Source organism: Copidosoma floridanum, unplaced genomic scaffold (genome assembly GCF_036245765.1).
Source record: "Copidosoma floridanum isolate Cflo_tuat_1 unplaced genomic scaffold, Cflo_Japanese_pri ptg000030l, whole genome shotgun sequence".
Taxonomy (NCBI): Eukaryota; Metazoa; Arthropoda; class Insecta; order Hymenoptera; family Encyrtidae; genus Copidosoma; species Copidosoma floridanum.
The window spans coordinates 19,938,098-19,959,145 of NW_028321907.1; the positions used below are offsets into that span (position 1 = coordinate 19,938,098).

At 37.6% G+C, this 21,048-nt stretch overlaps 1 protein-coding gene across 2 annotated transcripts in view; it reads left to right on the top strand.

Moving 5' to 3' along the window:
• Positions 1 to 21,048, top strand: part of rg (A kinase anchor protein rugose) — a 366,977-nt gene that overhangs the window by 197,637 nt on the left and 148,292 nt on the right. The window contains exons 29-38 of one of the 2 annotated variants that reach the window (XM_089596271.1): positions 2,802 to 2,969; positions 3,021 to 3,293; positions 5,824 to 5,954; positions 10,286 to 10,396; positions 11,421 to 12,015; positions 16,237 to 16,363; positions 16,539 to 16,647; positions 16,733 to 16,908; positions 17,741 to 18,021; positions 18,139 to 18,275. In XM_089596271.1, the coding sequence (XP_089452397.1) occupies positions 2,802 to 2,969; positions 3,021 to 3,293; positions 5,824 to 5,954; positions 10,286 to 10,396; positions 11,421 to 12,015; positions 16,237 to 16,363; positions 16,539 to 16,647; positions 16,733 to 16,908; positions 17,741 to 18,021; positions 18,139 to 18,275 (2,108 nt within the window). Of the gene's footprint in view, positions 1 to 2,801; positions 3,294 to 5,823; positions 5,955 to 10,285; positions 10,397 to 11,420; positions 12,016 to 16,236; positions 16,364 to 16,538; positions 16,648 to 16,732; positions 16,909 to 17,740; positions 18,022 to 18,138; positions 18,276 to 21,048 lie in introns of both variants that reach the window. The other variant, XM_089596270.1, reaches the window with a different exon arrangement.

The window sequence follows — 21,048 nt, forward strand, 5'->3', positions numbered from 1 at the left end:
GCGCTTAAAGCGAATAGTCTTCAAACATATCTTGCGAGCTAGTATAAGCTCATAGAAAAAGGATACGGAGACAATTCTATCCTTAGTTGTCTGATCATCATTTTCCTTAGACGAGCTCTTTTTGCTGGAACTCAACGAGCTATCTTCTAGCGGGTCATCTTGCTCAGTTAGTGCTTGATTCTCTCAGCCTTTTTCTCAATTCCTTGATCTTGTCTTTGTCAAACTTTTTTTTCCAGCCATGTTACAGGACACAAAAAAAGACGGAACACAAATGAAATGGGATCCAATTCTACACCTTTGTTGTCATTAACGCTCAAGACATGGAAATGAGGAGTAAAGCGAGTAAGCAGGAAATGTCAGTGAGAGCTCTGGCACTTCCGCTTTATTTTTCAATTATCATAGATACATATATTATACTCTCTAAACTTGTGGCTAACGAACTAAAAAAAGGAAGGACTACATCGTGTTCATCATGACATCGAGAACGAGGTGACTGAAGTATAACTACCATCCTTTCGAATACTGAATTTTTCAATATTGATTTGCATTAAAGTCACCTACTATTATATACTGTGGTCAACGAACTTCAAAAACTTAATTTAAAAACTTTAACTATTCTCTAATAATTTTTTTATTAGATCACTAATACTCACTAACCTTCCCCCCCCCCTTCCGCTATCCCGCAAGGCCTTAGTTCCACCCCGGAACCGCAATAGCATTACTTCAGATGGAGGAACTAGGAAAATCATCGCATCTCAGAGCATGAGCGAGCAAGCTTGCCATCAGTTGCTAGAGGTGCCAATCCTCTCGAGTCCTGAAAAGGACTCAGAGTCCCTTTGGGGCACCCTTTTCTAGTTCTGCTATGTAGGCTGCAGTCTTTGCAAGTGCCACTATGTGCCTGATGCTTTTCCTAGCTGATTAGTAACTGTACTCAGAGCAGCGTGGGGCTACAGTAGCCTACACTACTCTGAGAAGTCTTGCCTATTAACTTTCGTCCTGCTTGGCCTTTTTTCTTGGCCTCATCGTTCTTCTAAACGTTAGGCAGCTTCCGCTTCGTGATTTAAGTCATCTGTCTCGGAGAGGAAATACCGTGCTGGAGTCTAACAGTTTTTTCTGATAGTTGCAGCTAATACACTGATGTCAGCCTCCTATTAACACGGCAGGAGATAAATCAAACTTTGATCCTACCTACGTGCTCTACATACTTTGCAACGTTTTCGTCGACTGTTACTAGCGCCATTCGTTGTCCTCGAGCTTTCGCTCTTAGGAGTTAGATATTCAAATCTTTATTATGGTTTCCGATGATCTTTCTATAGGATTCTTTAATTTCTCCTTTTTTTACTGTACAGATCTTGGACCTCGAGAGTTATTGTCCGTACAGTAGCTACCGCCTTTCCTCAGCCAGCGACTGACTTTTCAACATATTCTGAAAATTTTGCAACTCGAGAATAGTTTTTCTCATGTATTATCATCAATCTATCCATTAAATTAATAAAATAAATTATTTTATTTTGTTTACTGATAGCTGTTTCCTTTAACTGTCGAAAAATTATGTAAATAATGTGAACAAAAAAATTATTTTGTTTACGGTATCTATGGGTCTATGTAAAATTATTATATATGTATAAGACAACTTAAGATGCCAAGGTAGGTCCAAGGTCCAAACTCTTCCCCCGTAATATCATGCCACCAAACCCACATTTGCTATACTAAGCCAACATGAGTTACATAGGGTGCCAATGTAGGATCTAGCTACTGCCTAGTTTCCACTTGTGATCGGGTAATTGCGTAAGTACTCACGTTTGAATAACATGGCTCTATTTTTGCACTCGTTGATTAAATTATGTGGTCATTTGAATAAGGGCGAAGGAGATAACGTTATGTACTGTCGCCTAGCTTTCACTTATTTAAATTACCACGTAATCTAACAAATGATTGCGTTTCTGAACAGAGTCTGAAAATGCAGGTTATTCGAGTTTTATTTCCGGCCACCTCAAGGCGCTAGTAGTGACTTAAAATTACAGAGAGTCAAGGAACAGTGTAGGAGATGCGGAAGCTTCTCCTGATTGGTTCTGTTATATTCAGGACTAACACGCACACAATCCTATTCAGCCAATTACTGGCTCAGAATCTCATATCTCTGAGCTTCATATATAAGTTGGAGTGACATACATCAATATATGTGAACAATATACATAGATATACAGTTTCTGTGTAGAGTATTGAACATGGCGGCCTATCTGCCACACTGTCCCTTGACCCTCTGTACTTAAAGTGCTGAAATAAAGTCTTGGTAGCTAGAGAAAGCCGATTATACTATACCTCTAATTCTTTTGCCACGTTACACATTTTTTTTCATGAAATGCTGCTCTAATAAATATATACTCTAACGCTCAGGTACATTTGTATACTATGAATGAGGTACGTGATGCTCTTCCAGATTTTTCATTGTTGCCAAACGATTTTGACAGCATTCAGAATGTACAAAAATATGCCAACTAATCATTATTATTGTTATGATTATCATTACTATCATTACTGTTGTCATTATTGTAAATGAATAAATAATATATAAGGGGAAAACAACACTTAAAAAACCATATAACGTCAGTAACGTAGGCAAACTAGAAAAATCTTAAGCCAGAACGAAAAGTAAGGAGACAGCTGATGGACGAATGAGGCTAATACACCTTACTCAATAAGGTTAAATGCTTGAAATGCGTCTCCCCATCCAAAAGAAGCATATAACTACATACAGTAAGGAAATAGAGAAAAACAAGTTTGTGGTGTGATGTCCACAGCAGAGGGTAATGGAATCAACGGGGGAGGAAGAGGAAGTGGGGGTGGGCGGCCTCTGTTTCCGCAATGGTCGCACCACGTGTACCCTCAATTCTTACCGGGAACTCATCCCGCCGCAAATGTTAACTCGAACAACCAGCACCACGTGAGCCAGCATCACCACCACCACCAACAACAACAAATTGAGCACCACCACCATCACCACTACCACCACCAATCTGCTGCCGCTGCCGAGCAAGCCCTCCGCCGGCGACGGCTCCAGCAGCCGATCGGCAACCCCCCGCCGTCGAGCAATTCTGCCGTCACTGCTGCTGGCTATTATATACCCAATCATTATAGTAACCACCACAACTATCACCCCAACAATTACAATTATCATCGCCATCATCATTATCACCATCACAATAACAACAACCTTCATCATCATGCGATACCGAAGCATATAGATCAGCCCCGCAATATCTATCATAGAAACTCCAGTTACGCTTTCCAAGGTAAATCGAGTGATCGTCTGTCTCTTTTTTTTGTTCTTTCTCTCTCTTTGTCTTTGTCCGTTGATGCTCCTTAAATAGTATTCTTTTTTTGCTATTATTATTGTTAAGCTCGATGTGTCACGGAATGTGCTCGACTTGCTTGCCGTTTGTCCCCCTTCGTTTTATGTGCTTTATATGTTTTATGCTCGTGTGTTTATGTGATACTGTCTTTTTATCATCAATATGCTTGATAAGCCTATAGAAAACAATGGTTTTTTTAGAACTTGACTGTACTTGAGAAATATTGTGTGAAAGTATATGTTTGTAAATCGCTAATAAAGCTAATTGCTAATCTTTCGATAGTTTTACTTATTTCTTTATTTTTTTTTAATACGTGATAAGCGAATTAGTGTTAAAGTAATCCAGTATAACGATTTGATTACATTACTCATATAGGGAGGAAACATGAAGAAAGTCTCAGATCACAAGCACTGGACACCTTAGGCGAAGCCGGGGGTGATAAGAATGTGATCTGAGGCGTTATTTGTTACTTCCCGTGGGTTAAGTACAATTTTTCATCAATCCTGCGCCGAGAGACGGAAGCTTTTTTCCTGAAAGTGGAAGAAAAGTTCCTTTTTTCCGGCGAAGTATGGTGAAAAACCATATATGATACTCGACCACAAACGTCCAACAACCACGCCCTAATAATATAACGATGTAAAAAGAAAAAACTTGTTACTCTGGGTCCAAAGTACTTTCCCGCCATACACTGACAATCATGTTCATTGTTATGACACAATATAATGTAATTTTTATTGGTACTAGAGAAACATTTTCTAAATATGATATCGAATGACTTTGACGCATGCTCTAACACGAATTGATGTCAAATTCCGTTAGCTCCATTAATAAACGTTCAACAAGCTAGATGTTTTGATGATTCAAAAACAAGTTCATACTGCGTTCATCACACTGCGCCAAAAGTAGGAACTTTCGTCCCACGTCGCGTCGCGGAACAAAAATCCCTTCTCTCGGTGCACAATTGATGAAATAGTGTATTACTTACCTAGGGAGGAAAAATAAAGAATGTCTCAGATCGCATGCTTATCGCCCTCGGCTCAATTGCCTGCAATCTGAGACATTCTTTATTTTTCCTCCCTAGGTGAGTAATATATATACACCAATGGTATACTATTGTTAACGCGCTTTTAGAAGACTAAAATAGATTTTACTGTTAGTGAGGGTAACAGCCCCAACTCCTTCTGATCCTTGGGTGCAATTGGACATAAAATTTAGCTGTTAGCGGACGTAACATGTATTTCTTTATGTGATGAGCGCAATCAATATTCTCCCCTTTTGGGAAAAAACGTTAAAAAGGCGAGTGTAACCGTATACCACTCTTTAGGCGCTGAAGTTGTACTTTGCACCCATCGTACGAAAACTACTATTTCCGATATTTTTTATCAAGGGCCGTCATCAAATTTATAATTTTTTTCACTTTGTATCATGACGTACGCTAAACATACAACAAAACTTGTAAGGACAACAATTATCAATACTTAAAAATTTTCATTACAGATACAACGAATTCATAAAAACTGAAGTTTTAAGGTATTATGTTAAGTATATAAAAATAGTTCGATGACACCAACTTTTATTAATCATACGTTCAATGATGAATTGTTTGTTATTTTTTATTACTTTATAAATAAAAACGTGTTTCCATAAATTTTTATAGATTTTTATCACACTTTTACATTGGGAACGTATGAATGCCATGAAGCTTATTTTTATTATTAAATAATGTTTTAATAAATTCTAAATTTGCAATACAAAAATTGTTACTGATAATTGACTTGTTTTAAAAAAAATACAGTTTTTTATGTTTGAATAATTATGCAAGTAAAAGTTAAAAGGCTATAGTTTTCTTAGTCACTGGCAATTGTTCAATATATTATAACGTATACGTATATTATGCATGGCTGTAAAACCCTCATTTCAGTATATGCACTACTGAATTGTTCCACATCAGCACTCATAGTTACTTGTTATATTGTTTGCGACATTAAAACATATGATTCGACTTTTGCCAATAATGAACATTTAATACTACTAGTTAACTATTTTTAGTTGAACATGTTCATATGACATACCATATTTTTTGCGAATCACTGTTGTTGCATGATAGGCAGCAAACGTATGACCATCAATAGTTCCCCATATTCTTAAATAACGATTTAGAAAAATTAACACAACACACATGCACTGTACAAAAATGTAAAATGTTACTACACACATTTTATTTTTACTACAAAGTTAAAATCGTGTAAGAATTGATAATTGTATGAAAAAATCTATACCGATTCTAAAGAATATCACCAACTGTTAGTTTGATAAATATGAATAGGGGGAAATATTTTAAATGCTAGAAAAGTTGCTGGTTACCATAATGTTCAGAAAAAGCATGATTATTCTATTTATAATAAGAAAATACAGGAATGTACTCACGCAGCTTCATCCAGTATATTTTTACATAATATGTATATTTCAGAAAGTGGAGGAGTTATAAGCCAGTCTGAGTCGCAAGACGATGGAGAATATGAAGTTATAATTGTTGATGAAAACAATTCATCCATTTTAGCTGATCACGATATCCAATCTTCTGGCCCACCATCTACAAGGGTAAGAAGTAACTTTTTTAAGTACAATACTTTCATTTTAGCATATTACTTTTATATCAGAATAATATATTTGCTTTATATGTCTTTGACCAAAGTTGTCTGTTAAGCATTCGATGTGAAAATTGAATATTTACAAGAATCTGATGCATATACATAATAAACATGAATAAACTTGGATTAAGTTCTCAACAAGATGTACGATAATTATCAGTTGTGGAAAAATAGAAACTTGACATTAATTTTGCATGTTTAAATACTATCAACTAAATAAAATAGTGATGGGTATTATGTAGCATTGTATTGTTTAAATGATATTTCTTACCTAGGGTGCAAGGTGTATTGAAATTGTTAGACTGAATTATAATTTCCTGATCGCTGCTAAAATAAAAAATAAAATTTATTTCCAAGCAGAGGTATTATTCTGATCAGAAATTATAGTTTCTTTATTTTTGCTTATGTTTATTGCTTGAATAAGTTTGCATGTCAATATAAAGGAGATTTTGCAATTAAAACACGTTTCTTTTGGTGACTTAACATTTTTTGTCGATATTAAATTTATCAATTAAGGAAAAGTTACTGTTCCGCTTGTACGATTAAATAGCTTACGTGTTATATTTTAATCTTCTTTAAGATAGTATTTTTTGTAAAACTAATATAATAACCACTAATCCTACTAATCCTAATAATTTCATAACAACATACAAAAGAGTTTAATCAGTACCAATGTTTTTTCTTTTTTCTTCATAAATGACCGTACTACTTGGTATTAGAAATCTTATTTGGATGCTTTGTAGCTTTCTTTTTCTTGTATCTTTAATACAAGAAGATTTTTTCAATTATAGATACCGTTTAGTTTCCTAAAATTAGAAACTTTACAAAAGTTTACACTTTTAAATATCATACACAATTCCATGTTGAGTCAAACTATTTTTAAAAGAATGATTTAAAACAGTTATTTGAGTGTTATTAGTGGTGGTATACTTTAAAAATAATTTTCAACTTAATCTAAAAGCTCCAATTTATGGCTTTTACTGTATAATTTAATACCTTATTCAGGAAGGAATTTTTCCTTGTAGTCACGTAGGAATACCTTAACCAGTTATAAGTCATTTTTTGGTTTGTAAAATGAGTGAAAAATGTATTTCTGACATAAGTCTAGCAAAGCTTTACTTGAAAGCCTATAGTATGTTCATTGCTGTAAGCTGGAATATAAGTTCATATTAGTGCCTTTTAAAAGCCAAATTCGCTTTCCTTATCATTCAAGAATTTAATTAAATCCATCCTAGACTTGGAGAAAAGGCTTTGCTAATCATCAACTGAGGTATCCCAATTTACCAAATCGGTTTTGTATTTTACGTGAACTTTTTTCTATTGATGACTAATTTTTGCAATAACTATTACATTACGATAAATTTTCACTGAATTTTTAGATGTCCTGTTCTTCTTTTGTAGTTCGTATCTAAAATCGTTTTATTTCGGTGCAAAGAAGCAAAAGTTGAATAGGAGCTGTTATTTATGCTTGAAGATTCTCTAGAAAAAAGAATACGTAATTTATACCCACCAGTGTCTTCATTTTTAACCAACTTAATTCAATTACAATTAGGATACGTATAGCTATATGCAATTGTTATTTTATTAAAGCATACAATTGTAGGCCCATTGATGCTCGAGTTAAGTTATCATAGATATTAGCCAAAATAGTTAAAAATTTGACGAAATTCTTTCCTGAACCAGTAAAATAAGCACTGTTAGTAGGTAATTAAGACATATTAAGGAGGCTCCCTCGTTCAAAAATGCCAACCCTCGTCGTAGGTCACAAATTTGCTCGCCAACTCAAGTATTGTTGCCATCACTGACGCAGTAGAACATAGGCTAACCTATGGAAATACAATGACTTGATCAATTTTTATTAGAAAATCTCAAAATTTTCCAGGGAAACACTTACTTTGCTAGGTGTCATTCGAAAGACGAGGTTTTTTTCTACAAAACGTGTACGATCTTAATACTGAAATTGTTAATTTATTCGAGTTTTTAAGTTGTTTTCATCGCGTGTGCGAGCTTCACCATAAGATACGTGTTAGAAAGAGCTACATTAAATTAATAAGATCTCGAAATTTTGCAGAGTAAGTGATATAAATCATTATATAATTGGATTCAGTAGATTTTCAACTGTTAAGGGGGCTCCAGCGAGCACTGGTACCAACCCGAAAACTATTCGGTTAGTTGGTATCACTTCTGTGAGTATATATCTATATATACGTGTATATATAAGCGAGCAACATCATCTATATATATGGAGCGCGCGGTGGCTTGGTCGGCTAGGTCGTGGATTGGCACGCGGGAGACCGTGATTCAATTCCCGGCCAGTGCGACTTTTACGGGCAAAGTACCTCTGTGTCTTTCACATGTGCTTTTTCACCACGCAATGCTCCTCGAGGAGGGTTTAGGCGACCTTCTCGCAGCAAATTTGCCTAATTCCCCCTACCCCCCTCCCAGTGATGGGAGGCCTCCCATCCCTCTTCCCTTCCTTCTCCCAAGTGCTAAGTGCCCATAGTAGTGCCCTTATTAAAAAGGAGCCGGACGTAGAGCACTATAATATAAAAAAAAAAAAAAAAAAAATCTATATATATGATGTGTCCGTACCTATGGTAAACAAACAGCAGCTTCTGTCACATACAGAGCGTTTTATTTAGAATTAGTTTTTTTGTGTTATAAAAAATGAAAGAAATCACACATCACTGTAAGAGTCATCAAGACTTGCAGGATGCTGAAATGATTTTGCAACAGCAAAAAAGAAATAAAAAAGTAATTGATGATAACAAACAAAAATTAATATTATTAAAAGGTATTATTAATGATAAGATAATTTATAAAATGGCCAAAGAATCGATATCAATAGAAGTATTAGTAGATGCACATAAAAAAGATCCTACAAATGGCATCACCTCATTATTATCTATGAGTGTAAATAATAAAGTAAGAGTTACTTCAAATAAAAAAATTATTGAGGCAATTTTTGATGAAATAAAAAGTAATTGCAGTTAAAATTTTTCAATGTTCTATTTTATTTAAAAAAAATAAGTGTAAGTAATCCATAGGAGAACACGATTAAAAAAGAGTTACAAATGACATGAAACTTATGTAAGTACATGCAGTGCAATTCTGAAATATTCAAAAGCGCGCGCCTCACAAACAACAAGATGGCATCCCGTCATGACCCTGCTAATTCAATGACTTGATCAATACTTTACAAAATATCTCAAATATTTCCAGGCTTACCTATATTTTTGAAGGTACCATCTGAAAGCTGAGATGTTTTTCTATAAAACAGTTACAGTCCTGACATGTAACTCCTCAATTATTGTTAGAAAATACCGATGTTTTCACGTTGCTCTATGAGAGGCTATGTATAATGTACGAACTTTGAGAGCAAATATCTCAAAATTTTCCAGGGTTAGAGGGGTAAATAAGGACACCGTTGGAATCAGCGTGTTTTTATTTATCAATTAAGCTACCTGTGACCTCCTAACTCCTCCCGCTGGAGCCCCCTTAAATTCATCTGGTCTTGGTTTGGGAACTGTCACGAGGGAGCCTCCTTAATTCCATCCAAAATTTTATTGGCTGTTAAAAAAAAATATTGAAAAAATTAACTGTCATAGTTTTTAATACCTAGTATGTACATAATAATACACAATGAACATACATAATTTTTATGAAAAATATTCTTAAGGCTCATGGTTGGATGGATACAAGTTTAGTAAGAAATTTGTAGCAAATTCAAATTAAGTATGACTTTATTTATGATCATTCGAAAGTGGAGTTAACTATCATTCAATTCATAAGTATGTCTTTATACCACTAAAACTCTTTTGCCTTGCGATATTGTACATGTACACTATCTGCTCGAGGGCACAGTATACACTGTACACGTGAGAAGGTCACATAAAGTTTAATAATTTACAAAAAATTTACTAGCAATAAAATTAAGAAGGGGCCAGCTCATGCAGACTAAATTTTTAGTTTTCAACAAGCTCGGGTTTAACTTTTTTTCAACCAACAATCGGTTTTAAGTCATACGATATGAACTCGTGCCTAGATTATTCGTCAGCAATTATTGTAATGAAAGTCCACAATATCCTTGAAAAAAAAAATATATATATATATATATGATGTAGTAACATTTTCACCTCGCAAACGTAAATCAAAGATTGATAGTCAGGGACAACAACGCTAAGGTTATAATTCTGTAGACTAACATTTAAACATTTTTGTTACTTTTAATCATCATTTGTATATTTGCATTGCTATGTTTACTAACAACTGATACCAAAGGGTGGACACGGTAACGTACGTCGCTCAAGGACAATTTTCGAGGATAACAACTCGACGAAAACCACTAATTCCTCGACTACCAAAGGTGAAACACTGCCACATAATGCTCAGGTAAAATGTGGGACAACAAACAATTTTATCCACTTTGTTTGACACACGGTTATACCAGAGCACCACAATATATATCTTTTTACCATATACCATCCGTAAAGAAACTTTTGTGTCGAGCGGTCGGCTAATCGATAATAACTGAATAACCCGACTAAACTTTCAAATATAACTTCATTTTTAACCTAAATATCTGTTAATATCAAAAATTATTTTTCACAACAAAATCATTGATACTTTAATGATAATTTCTTAGTTATAGTTTTACTGTTTTGACTATGTGTATTTTTGGTTTAAAAAGTAAAATTAGTTTGAACGAATGTCTTGTAATTCATACATTTTTGATTTCTTATTACTTTACTCAATCACTTATCACATTAAATGTTTATATATCTAGAAAGTACCATAGATTAACGTTTTCTCTTTCTCTATCATCTATTTTTATACTCATAAGTACTTTTGACTCTTTTATTTTTCATTGGGTAGTTGTTAATAAAATTAGATTAAAAGCCTTGGCTGTATCGTATTGAACCAATGTGCATTCTTTTTTACATAGTAGTACATGTATACTAATAATTCTTGTCTATAGTTAATCTTTCATCCTAACTATACTTACTAATTCATCTCATATTGCAAAATTATTGTCTTGCCGCATGCTCGTACTTATTATTAAAATTACTTAAGATCTCCAAATAGTCCTAACATCTGTGATAATTGTCGTATTTGTTACAATTACGCAAACAAGGTACGAACATGACAAAAGCAAGTATTGTATTCACATAGAATTAGATAAAATGGTCTTCATTTAGTCAGATTATTTTAGACCTACATCAGTCATTTTATTATAGTAAATAGTACTAGAAATGCAATAGAAGTAACAATTCAATGGATCAAACGATGCACAAAAGTTGATAAAAAAGGCAGTAACAAGTAATCAAATGAAATTTCCCAATTAACATGACGAATCCAGCCAGTATTCGGAAAACAATTTTTTTTATCTTAAAATAACTCACAAAACGCCTTACAGAGCAACGACTCGAGCGAGGAGACGACGCACCACAACAACGCCATCGGCGAACCAGCCAGTCCATCCGAGCTGACGACCGACAACGAGAACAAGCTCAACTCGTCGGAGGAGGCATGGACGGACGTAAATCTGAACGAGGACGGCGACGCAATGACGGCGAATCTGCGCGACGATCCACGCAACATCCACAACATGGCGGCGCATTCCCACCCGGCTGAGCTGACCGCGGACAGCGAGGGCAACGTCCTCGAGCCTGACATGATGAACAGCAACAGCGGCGGTGGTGGCGTCAGCAGCAGCAGCTCGGAACGCGGCGAGAAGCCCACGACGGAGATATCGGTCGTCCGGGTACCGGACCACCTGGTCACCAGCGTTAGCTCCCCGCGACCCGACGATCTGCCGATCAAGAGCCTCGTTGACCACTTACCAGTGCCTACGCCGTCGCGCGAGGCCTCACTTACCCAGAAACTTGAAATGGCTCTGGGCTCGGTGTGTCCGCTGTTGCGCGAAATCATGATTGACTTTGCACCGTTTCTCTCCAAGACCCTTGTTGGCTCGCATGGACAGGAGCTGCTCATGGAGGGCAAAGGTGAGTGTACTGTACGAGCAATTGATTTGATTGGGTATCGTTGAGAACTACCAGGGACCATTCGGGCCATCTTGGGCTTATCGATGTGGCCCCTTTACACTCATCAGAAATATGTCACAAAGGCCCTTTTTTTATCGAACGATGTACAAGGAAAGTAGTTTTGTACAATTTTTAGATACATCGAGGTGCAATGAGACACATTTTATCACAATATTCCTCATTAGTATCATGGGACCATGATAAACGAATCTATGAGTTATAAAAAATTACGTCCAACAACGGGTTAGGAATCTTTAATGCTTGTGAAGTTTTCCTAAACCCGTTTTTCCGACCCAAATAAGTACTTTATGGTATTTGATCTGAAACAAACTTACACGAGGGGACAAAATTTTTCATTGTGTTTAATCAATTTTTTTCTGTCCTACAAGTTCTTGACCCAATGTTCTAAATTTTTATCGTGAATCCCGTAAAGCTAACCAGTTTGCCAATCAGTTTCCTTTTGACAAAACAGAAGTAAAAACAAAAAAATTATAGGAACCACTGGACCTTGTCATCTTCAATTGTTTTTTTACAGAAAAATAACACCTAAAAAACTGAATATGAGCTTTTCTGCTAGTAGTATTTTGAATGTGTAATAGTTATTTCAAATTTTTCATAAAATTCCTTCCCAACCGAATAACGAGTGTCATACCGCCTATGTGCAATAGAAAATGAGCTTTGAAAATTGACTTAAGGTAGTACTGTCGATACCGCACTAATCAACTGAGAACTTAATCTTAATGGCAATGTGTTAGTGTATCTATATTCATCGTGCTTATAGCGATATAATACCCGTTCTTAAACTCTTAATTTTATTTATTTAATCGCTTATTAAAAATCTCACAGGCACCTAATAAATATTTTGAAGTGACCAAAATGTAATTTACTTTTTTAGCATATTTTTTTTTCAACTTTTATAAATGTCTCGTTAGCCAGTGTTTCGAAATACGAAATAAATCGCCGTCTTCTATAAAATAATGTGTTAAACTATAATGAGTGGTAAAATGCCCATGATTTTCTTCCTACACACCCTACACTGAGAGAAGGATTGGTTAGTAATTAACTTCATATGTTACCTATTACCTAACGTATGACTCACGTAGTGCCATCTAATGTGGCGCAGGTTATGTCGAACCTGCGCCACATATATTAAATGGCACCACGTGGGTTATACGTTAGGTAATAGTGAACATTTAACGGAATGTTAACTATTAACATGCTGTCTGTGTCGGTTTAAATTTAAAAAGTTATAAAGAACATGTAAACTAATTATCTTACGAATATATAAAGCAGAAGCGCTAAAACCGTTGTAATCGCTAATCGCGAAAACTACTGAACCGATTTTGCTGAAATTTTGCACACTGATTCATGATACTTCCTAGATGGTTTTAGTATAGTTTTTATCTTAAAAAATTTAATAACAATAGCAATAAATTAGCTCAAAGTTTTGCAAAAATACGCCAGCTTTTCACTTTAGTTCAGTAAAATCCGCTAGGTGGCGTCGACATAAAATCGAAGCTACCTGCAACATAATTAAATAAGTGTGGTTATAATAGGCCGGAGCGTATCGATAGTTGTACAGTCGAGCTTTGGCAGCTCATCAAGTTGAACAGAGAATGCTGGTGATAGTCTTGCAGCTGGGTATCCCGGTTACGGACAACACTCTTCTCTAAGGGGAAGGGACCCTTCACCTTGAATCTCGACGAGTGCGATGAAAAAAAAAAAAATTAATTTCAACCGATGCCGTCTGCCAGAATACCAGGAGACATATCTAGCCAGAGCATAATCTGCACCAACTCTTCAGAGTTGTGTGGCAGTCCCACCATCCCACCTGGTATAGTTAGAAAATTTGTGGCTACAAATGTAAGCAAGGGAAAACAGCTCTGAGGGGCACGGGAAGCCACAACGACTACCTTCTTGGTCGTCGCATCCCCAACGCGCTTACCCACATGTTCCCGTCTACAGATGAGCGGTTGGTTATCCGGGGAACGACCCGAGACGAGATATTCTTTGGTCAGCGGCGTACCTCCCTCCATCACAGTCTCCGTACATCAAGACTCCCAGGGTAAGAATCAAGCAACCCGTAGCCAGCTCTTCATCATCAGGAATAATAATAAAGAATAGCCTGGAAGTTTCACCACTGGCACTTTTTAGGGCCATTATAAGTATGTACGTTCCCTACTTAACCATCAATTTCATCGGTTCTTTTTAGGGGCCACCTAAGTGTAAACTACCTTGCCAACAAATACATTTTTATTACCATTTCTGAAAGCGATTCGTCGACGAAAAGACTACGTAAAGCCCCGGCCACTATTTAACCAAGTCAGTCGTTCACTGGCAGACGTCACGATCAGAGTTGTTCTTTGCAAGGCTGGAAAACCCGGTGACCAACGACCCTATACTACCCTCTCGACTCTAAGCATTCAACCAGGAATCACTGATCCTCTCCAATGTCTGCGTTGGGCAAACCTATAACAGCTATGTAGGAAAAAAAACTTGAGCCAACGGGACAGCCTCCACTGGACAAGTATCACTAACCAATTTCTCCATCTAAGATCACCAAAACAACTGAATCTGCAAATAAAAAAGGTACTTTAGACACCAACGTCTTCGACGTTATACCGGGAGACATTGGGAAAGAGCACTAAAACTAGCCCCAAAGCTTCGGACTTTGTAATTTTTCTCCCAATCAGTCTGGGTCTTCAACAGTAAGCCAGAGAAGATCACCCTGAGGTATCCAGGCAGTCACAATTGCTGTTAACTGCAGTCAAGAAAGAGTTAACTCAAGAAGCTCACCGGTCTTTTTTAGGGCCATCGGACGTCGAACTACCTTGCCAAAAAATGTATTAAAATTAACAAAGTTGACTGAAAATAGCCTTTAGGGGTCATAAAAGTCGTAAGCATGCCAATAGTCGCAAAAGGGTATATTGGAAAGAAAACTACAAATGTATCTAAAGAATACAATTTGAGGCGTCAAGAAACTGACGCAGAAAATTTATCGAGATTGAAACAGCAGCGTCAAAATCGACAACTTAAGAGTCCGTTACGTGAGAGATAAGCTTTTCATTGTACCCTCACAGCAATCTCTGAAATCTTTAAAGATCCTACTCCAGATTTTTAAATAAGTAGAAAATGTATTTCTGTTTTTATGGCAATAAAAATGTTGGGTTTTAGGTCCAGGACTTTGTTGCTCTGGTAATAAAATTGTGAGATATGAGAAAAAAAAATTTTTTTTTAATATAAATTTTTTGGGGGTTTAAAATCTTAACAGCTTTAAAAAATAGCCCTTTTCGTGAATTACACAGAAAAAACTGTAAATCAACAACTTCTTATAGCCATCGATTATTTTATGGCATAAAGAACGCACGGTACTTTTTAGCATAATTATTTTTTTGAATTTTTACACCTTATTATTTGACCAAATTAACTGTACGGATTCCGAAAAAATATGTTTTTAATAAGAAGATTTTTGTTCTGAGATGTATCGGGAATATGTGTAAAATTTTCTAACTAAAAATGTTTCACATTACATGTCAACACACTACGGTGTTTTATTTAGTAAGTCTCGGGCGAAGCCGAGACGGGGGGCTGCTAGTCTGTTAATATGCTTGTACGTTGGTAGTAAACAAATCCTTCTCTCGTTGTATAACACAAATTCAACTAGATTGTTTTTGGGTACTTATATACTTTCATGTATTTAATTTTATCGAAATCTTGTAGGTCAATCAATTTAAGACAGTACTACCTTAAGATCTTGAATATAAGACGGCAAACGGTTAATTTTACTTTTTTATTGCAAGCCAATTCATAGACCATTCAAGACACCAGCGATAATGAGTCGTCGATATTTTTATTACCACATACTTACTTGAAAATTTCATGTTTCACTACATTTTGAACAACTACGCGACATCATATCAGTATTCGTAGTGCGACTCCTTGACACGGTGGACACGCACGATCGCTTAGAAATTCCAAAAACGTTGGGACTGACAACCTTATCGCGTCTGTACGACATACTTTTGTCCCATCGCTTCCACACCGATTTCTTTACAATTTACACCATCGATGCTATAGAGACTACGGTGTCACCCACGGTGTTTTCCTCGGCTCCAAATCCTGACGAGAATAATAGCGACTTGATATACTTATGCGCCAAAGTACATGCAAAAACACTTGGATTTTCAGGCCTGACGACTTTCAAGAACAGCAACTCCGTCGTCGAGCTGGTGATGCTGTTGTGCTCACAAGAGTGGCAGAACTCCCTGCAAAAGCACGCCGGTCTCGCCTTCATTGAGCTGATCAACGAGGGAAGGTAATTGAGGCATTGATCAACTAATAAAATAGATACTTTTTTCCGGGGTTGATACTGGTAGCTCGTGCGAGTCTTATCTTGGTGCTCCATCAGGAAACCATATATCACGCACTTGTACCATTAAAATAACAATTGAAATACTCCAAATGGTCACTTGTCAACGAACATTTTTCAGACTACTGTCTCACGCGATGAAAGATCACATAGTTCGCGTGGCCAACGAAGCCGAGTTCATCCTGAACCGCATGCGTGCGGATGACGTGCTCAAGCACGCCGACTTTGAGGTATGTACATGCATATTCCATTGACAATATGGTAACGATGGAAATCATTCGACAATATCGGTTCAATGTGCAAATTCGCCCTCAGTCTCAGTGCGCTCAAACGTTGCTGGATCGTCGGGAAGAGGAGCGCACGTGCGACCACTTGATCACAGCGTCCAGAAGGCGGGACAATGTCATTGCCAGCAGACTTCTCGAGAAGATCCGCAACATTTTGTCTAACAAGCACGGAGCTTGGGGCTACATGGATCCCATGGCTGCAAAGTGAGTGAAGTCTAATAATCACCCTCCCATTAAGTCACACTCAGACGAATACTTCCATTATCAGTGGAAAATTAATTTTCTTCTTGAGGAAAAACAAACTCGAATGGTGATGCTGTCAAACAATTTGTTTTTGTAAGCAACCAAGATTTTGGTTGCCGCGGTGCCAAAGAGTGACAAGACCTTCCTTTTACGGGCTGAAGCGTTCCATCGTGATTATAAATTTCGGAAGATAATCTTTTCTGGGACTTTGATCTAATTTTAAGTTTTTAGGTTCATTTGACTCATTTTGCTCGACAGAGTTACAAATGCGTGTTTTTTTGTTATACAAGCTTAAAAATATCGCTGATTTTATGTATTACAACTAATTTTTTGAATTTTTCATCCTCATTGAAATCGATGATTCTTATACATCATAAATATACAAAAAAAATCTAGAATATTTACGAAAACTTTTTCATTTTTATTGTTTATTGTTGAAACAAATCATCTAATAAAAATATTTAAATTTTATCGTAGTTCGAGTTATGTTGAATAAGAAATTTATTAAATAAGCCATATTCGACAGTTCGTAGCATGAAAACACTCGTTCCTAGCTCTGGAGAAAGAAATCAACTCGTGATATTTAGGTAGTGGAACGAGTCACCGAGCAACAATTTTTTGTCGCAATTTGTGTAAAGTTTGAAAATAAAATCATATTTTGTCTCGTAAAACCACCCTGTGACAGTTCATGAAAAGAAAAAATAATTCGATAGCATCCGTTTTTTATTACTCCTCAAACAAATCATACTGCTCCACCGGAGTTATAAAACCAAAACATTGTCCCAAAAATCAGACTGTCCGAGTACTGGAAGCTCGACGCCTGGGAGGATGACGCGCGAAGGCGCAAGCGCTTCGTGCACAACCCGCTGGGCTCCAGCCACCCCGAGGCCACTTTGAAGGCTGCCCTGGAACACGGGGCGCCGGAGGACGCCATACTCCAGGCGCGCGAAGAGTTCCACGCCCACCTCGCCAGCAGCCGAGCGGGCCACCAGCAGCAGCAGCTCCAGTCCACGGATCTCATGGACGACAGCGAACTCCTCACCGACGACAGGGACCTTGACAGCGATCTCGCCAGTGCGTACCGTAGTCCTTGGTTCTTACCACCTCTCACTGTCTCCCTTTTCTGGATACAAACAAGGCGCTGGTAATTTTTTGGGGTCTGCGAAGAAATAACACTCGCTGTTCTTTCAGGCCCAGTCAATATGAGCACAAAGGGAAAGCTTATAGCTCCGGGCATCGTGGCTCCTGGTATCATCTCGGTCACTGCGGCAGAGCTGTACTTCGAGGTAGACGAGGACGACCCAGAGTTCAAGAAGATCGACTCTGAGGTGAGCTTTTTGATCTGCTGTAACATTAGTACCTTTCAAGTTTTCCATGTATTATTTATTTCTGTACGATTCGTCAGAACGACCCGTCTTTTGCGGTTAAACGCCGCAAAAAAATTACCTCCGACTAGTCCACGGAGCAGTAGGAGATAAGCTTTGTGAAAGCAATGCTTGGAAAAAAAAAAAAAAATGTCAGGCGTCGAGTGACTTTTTGTCGCGGCAGCGGTAGCGCTCGTTACCGATAAGGGAGAAATATTGCATTTCTCGGACTATCGTCATACTCATAAAGTCGCCGATAATGCAAATTTAGTTTTGAAAACAAGTCATTCCCACAGAGCCGTTGGTCGGTTGTTGCGAAATTTCGTGCCTTGGAAGCGTTCTAATTTTTTTTTTCTGCCTCTTCATTCCAGTTAAGAGGCACAGAAACGATAATTTTGGAAATCAAGGATTTCTCGATTCATGAAAACACATTTGAATATATTCGAATCGAATCATCATTAATCTCGGGCTTGAGAGTCCACAAAGCGAGTGCGTGGCCATCCTCCCTCCCTAAAAAAAAAGAAAAAAAATTTATCATGTTGACACATCAGAATGCACGCAGCGTCTTCGGAGGGGCAAAATAGTAAGAAAAAAAAGCTCGTGGGAAGACCATCGAACGCTGAAAAGGCGCGGCAAGATACGATTTTTCGTAGGCCCAGGCTGTCGATAAGATCGCGAATTCCCTTGTCTGTGGCCCGACGACACGAGTCCACCGAAATCGCGATAGCAAACGCGAGAAGAGAAAAAAAATGGAAGTTGGCACGTAACGGCGTAATATTAATCAGCCGGGCGTGCGTCGTCGTTCCATGTGTACGTGCGTGTCGTGGGACCCGAAATTGATGCGATTCATAACTGATGAGACGTGGCGAAAGCTCCTACCTACGTGGACCCACTGCGGCTCCCATCATCCCAATAAGGATTTATCTTCCGTTCTCCAAAAGGCTTCTACTTTTCGAGCGCTCCTCCTTCGGCCCATTCGCTGTCGTCCTTTCGGTGCCAAGGAAAAGACTCGGAGTACGAACGGTCAGCTCGTTATGTGCGTACCTTTCTCGATTGAATTCGTGTCTATGATTATTTATCTGTGCCAAGAGTATAAATTCTCTCGATGGATTTATCACTCAATCACGTTATGACGACCTTACGTCCAAGAGAGACCCAAGAAGCTGTTTTAATTCATCATTTCTCGGGGAATAAATTGATTTGTTTGAACAATTTACAGAAAAAAGTACGAAATCATATAGTTTTTTTTCAACATCAACAATTTGCAACCGAGCCTATCAAAATAACTAAACGCGTTGCCAATATCTGTTATTTGCTCAAGGATATCGCGTTACTTTTGAGTATAGCTCCTGGATCGGTAGAGGAATATGACTATTTTTCCTCACGAGGTTTTTCTTTAATTTCAAAAGTGTTGATACCATTGTAAATATCACGGTAATTTGAACATTACAATTTTTTTAATTGCAAAAAGGCGTGAGGTACGAAAAATAATCATAGTACAAGAACAAATACAGTAATTGCTATAATGCAGTTGCATAGAAAAATCCGGGCGAGACGTTTGGTCAGACAAATTTACCAAGAACATTGAAACCACACACGCACTCACGTAGATATACGATAATCGTGTGAGCAACTATTGAATCATGCCCAAAAGCAGTTTGCGCTGCATCAACGTGTGCCACTCGCCATCAGCCAAGAGAGAAAAAACTCAGGCGGGAGGAATGGGTGGTGCCGATTACCATACGTCGCTCGTAGATCTCGTGTTGGTGGGTATACACAACCGAGAAATAATATATAAAACAAACAGTCAGCGATGCCCCACGGAGCCCGCTCTCTGTCGTGCTCCTGCTCACGCTCTTCGGATCGGCAATTACGAACCCCCCGCGGCTTTCTCCTCTACCTCTCTTCTCTTTTCTGGATCCTTCCTTCTTTTTTTCTTTCTTTTTTTCAATTTACCTCTTTTCTCTTTCTTTCCCACTTATTCTACCTGCGGCTTTGCATTCACAGACGACCCTGCATCCTCCTCTATTTTTTCATGATCCATCTCACGTGTCGCTACATTGGTTTTCGGCTCTCTCGTCCCGATTACCCTTGGTTTTTCAATGGGATACTCCCTTTTCCGAGCGCATCACGTCCCAGAGAGTGCAGCATCGTGGGTATATATCAAAATATTTGGTGCTCATCGTTGTCTACCCTCGTTCCCCCGTCCATCCTTTGATCCTTGTTTCTCCTTCCCTTTCAATTTCTCTCCATACCAATGCATGGACCGGAGAAGTATTTTTTATGCACTTCTTCAGTGACAGCTGGCGCCAGTGTATTTTGTTCGTTATGGGTGTACGCCGATAGAGCACCATCGCGTCATCAAGACGATTTATGAAATTCTTTCTTGTACCATGAACTCTGGTATTATCTTGCTAGAGCTGGCGATGATCATCGATTGACTTTTGCTTATAATACAACATCATGTAATTAATATGCAAATAAATTATTACAAACTTTTTAATGGTGTGCCTTACACTTTCACCCTTTCCATATCATAAAGTATTTTTTTTATCTTAAACGTCGATGGAGTATGGCTTAGTTTTTTTTGTATACCCTTTCGAGAAGTTTCAATTATATTTCATTAAAATAAGTCATCCGTGATTTTGTAAAAGCATAAATGAATGATTATTACAAAGTACCACACTGCTCTATATAAGTGTACTAAGTTTGTTCATAGTACTTGGTATGTGAATTT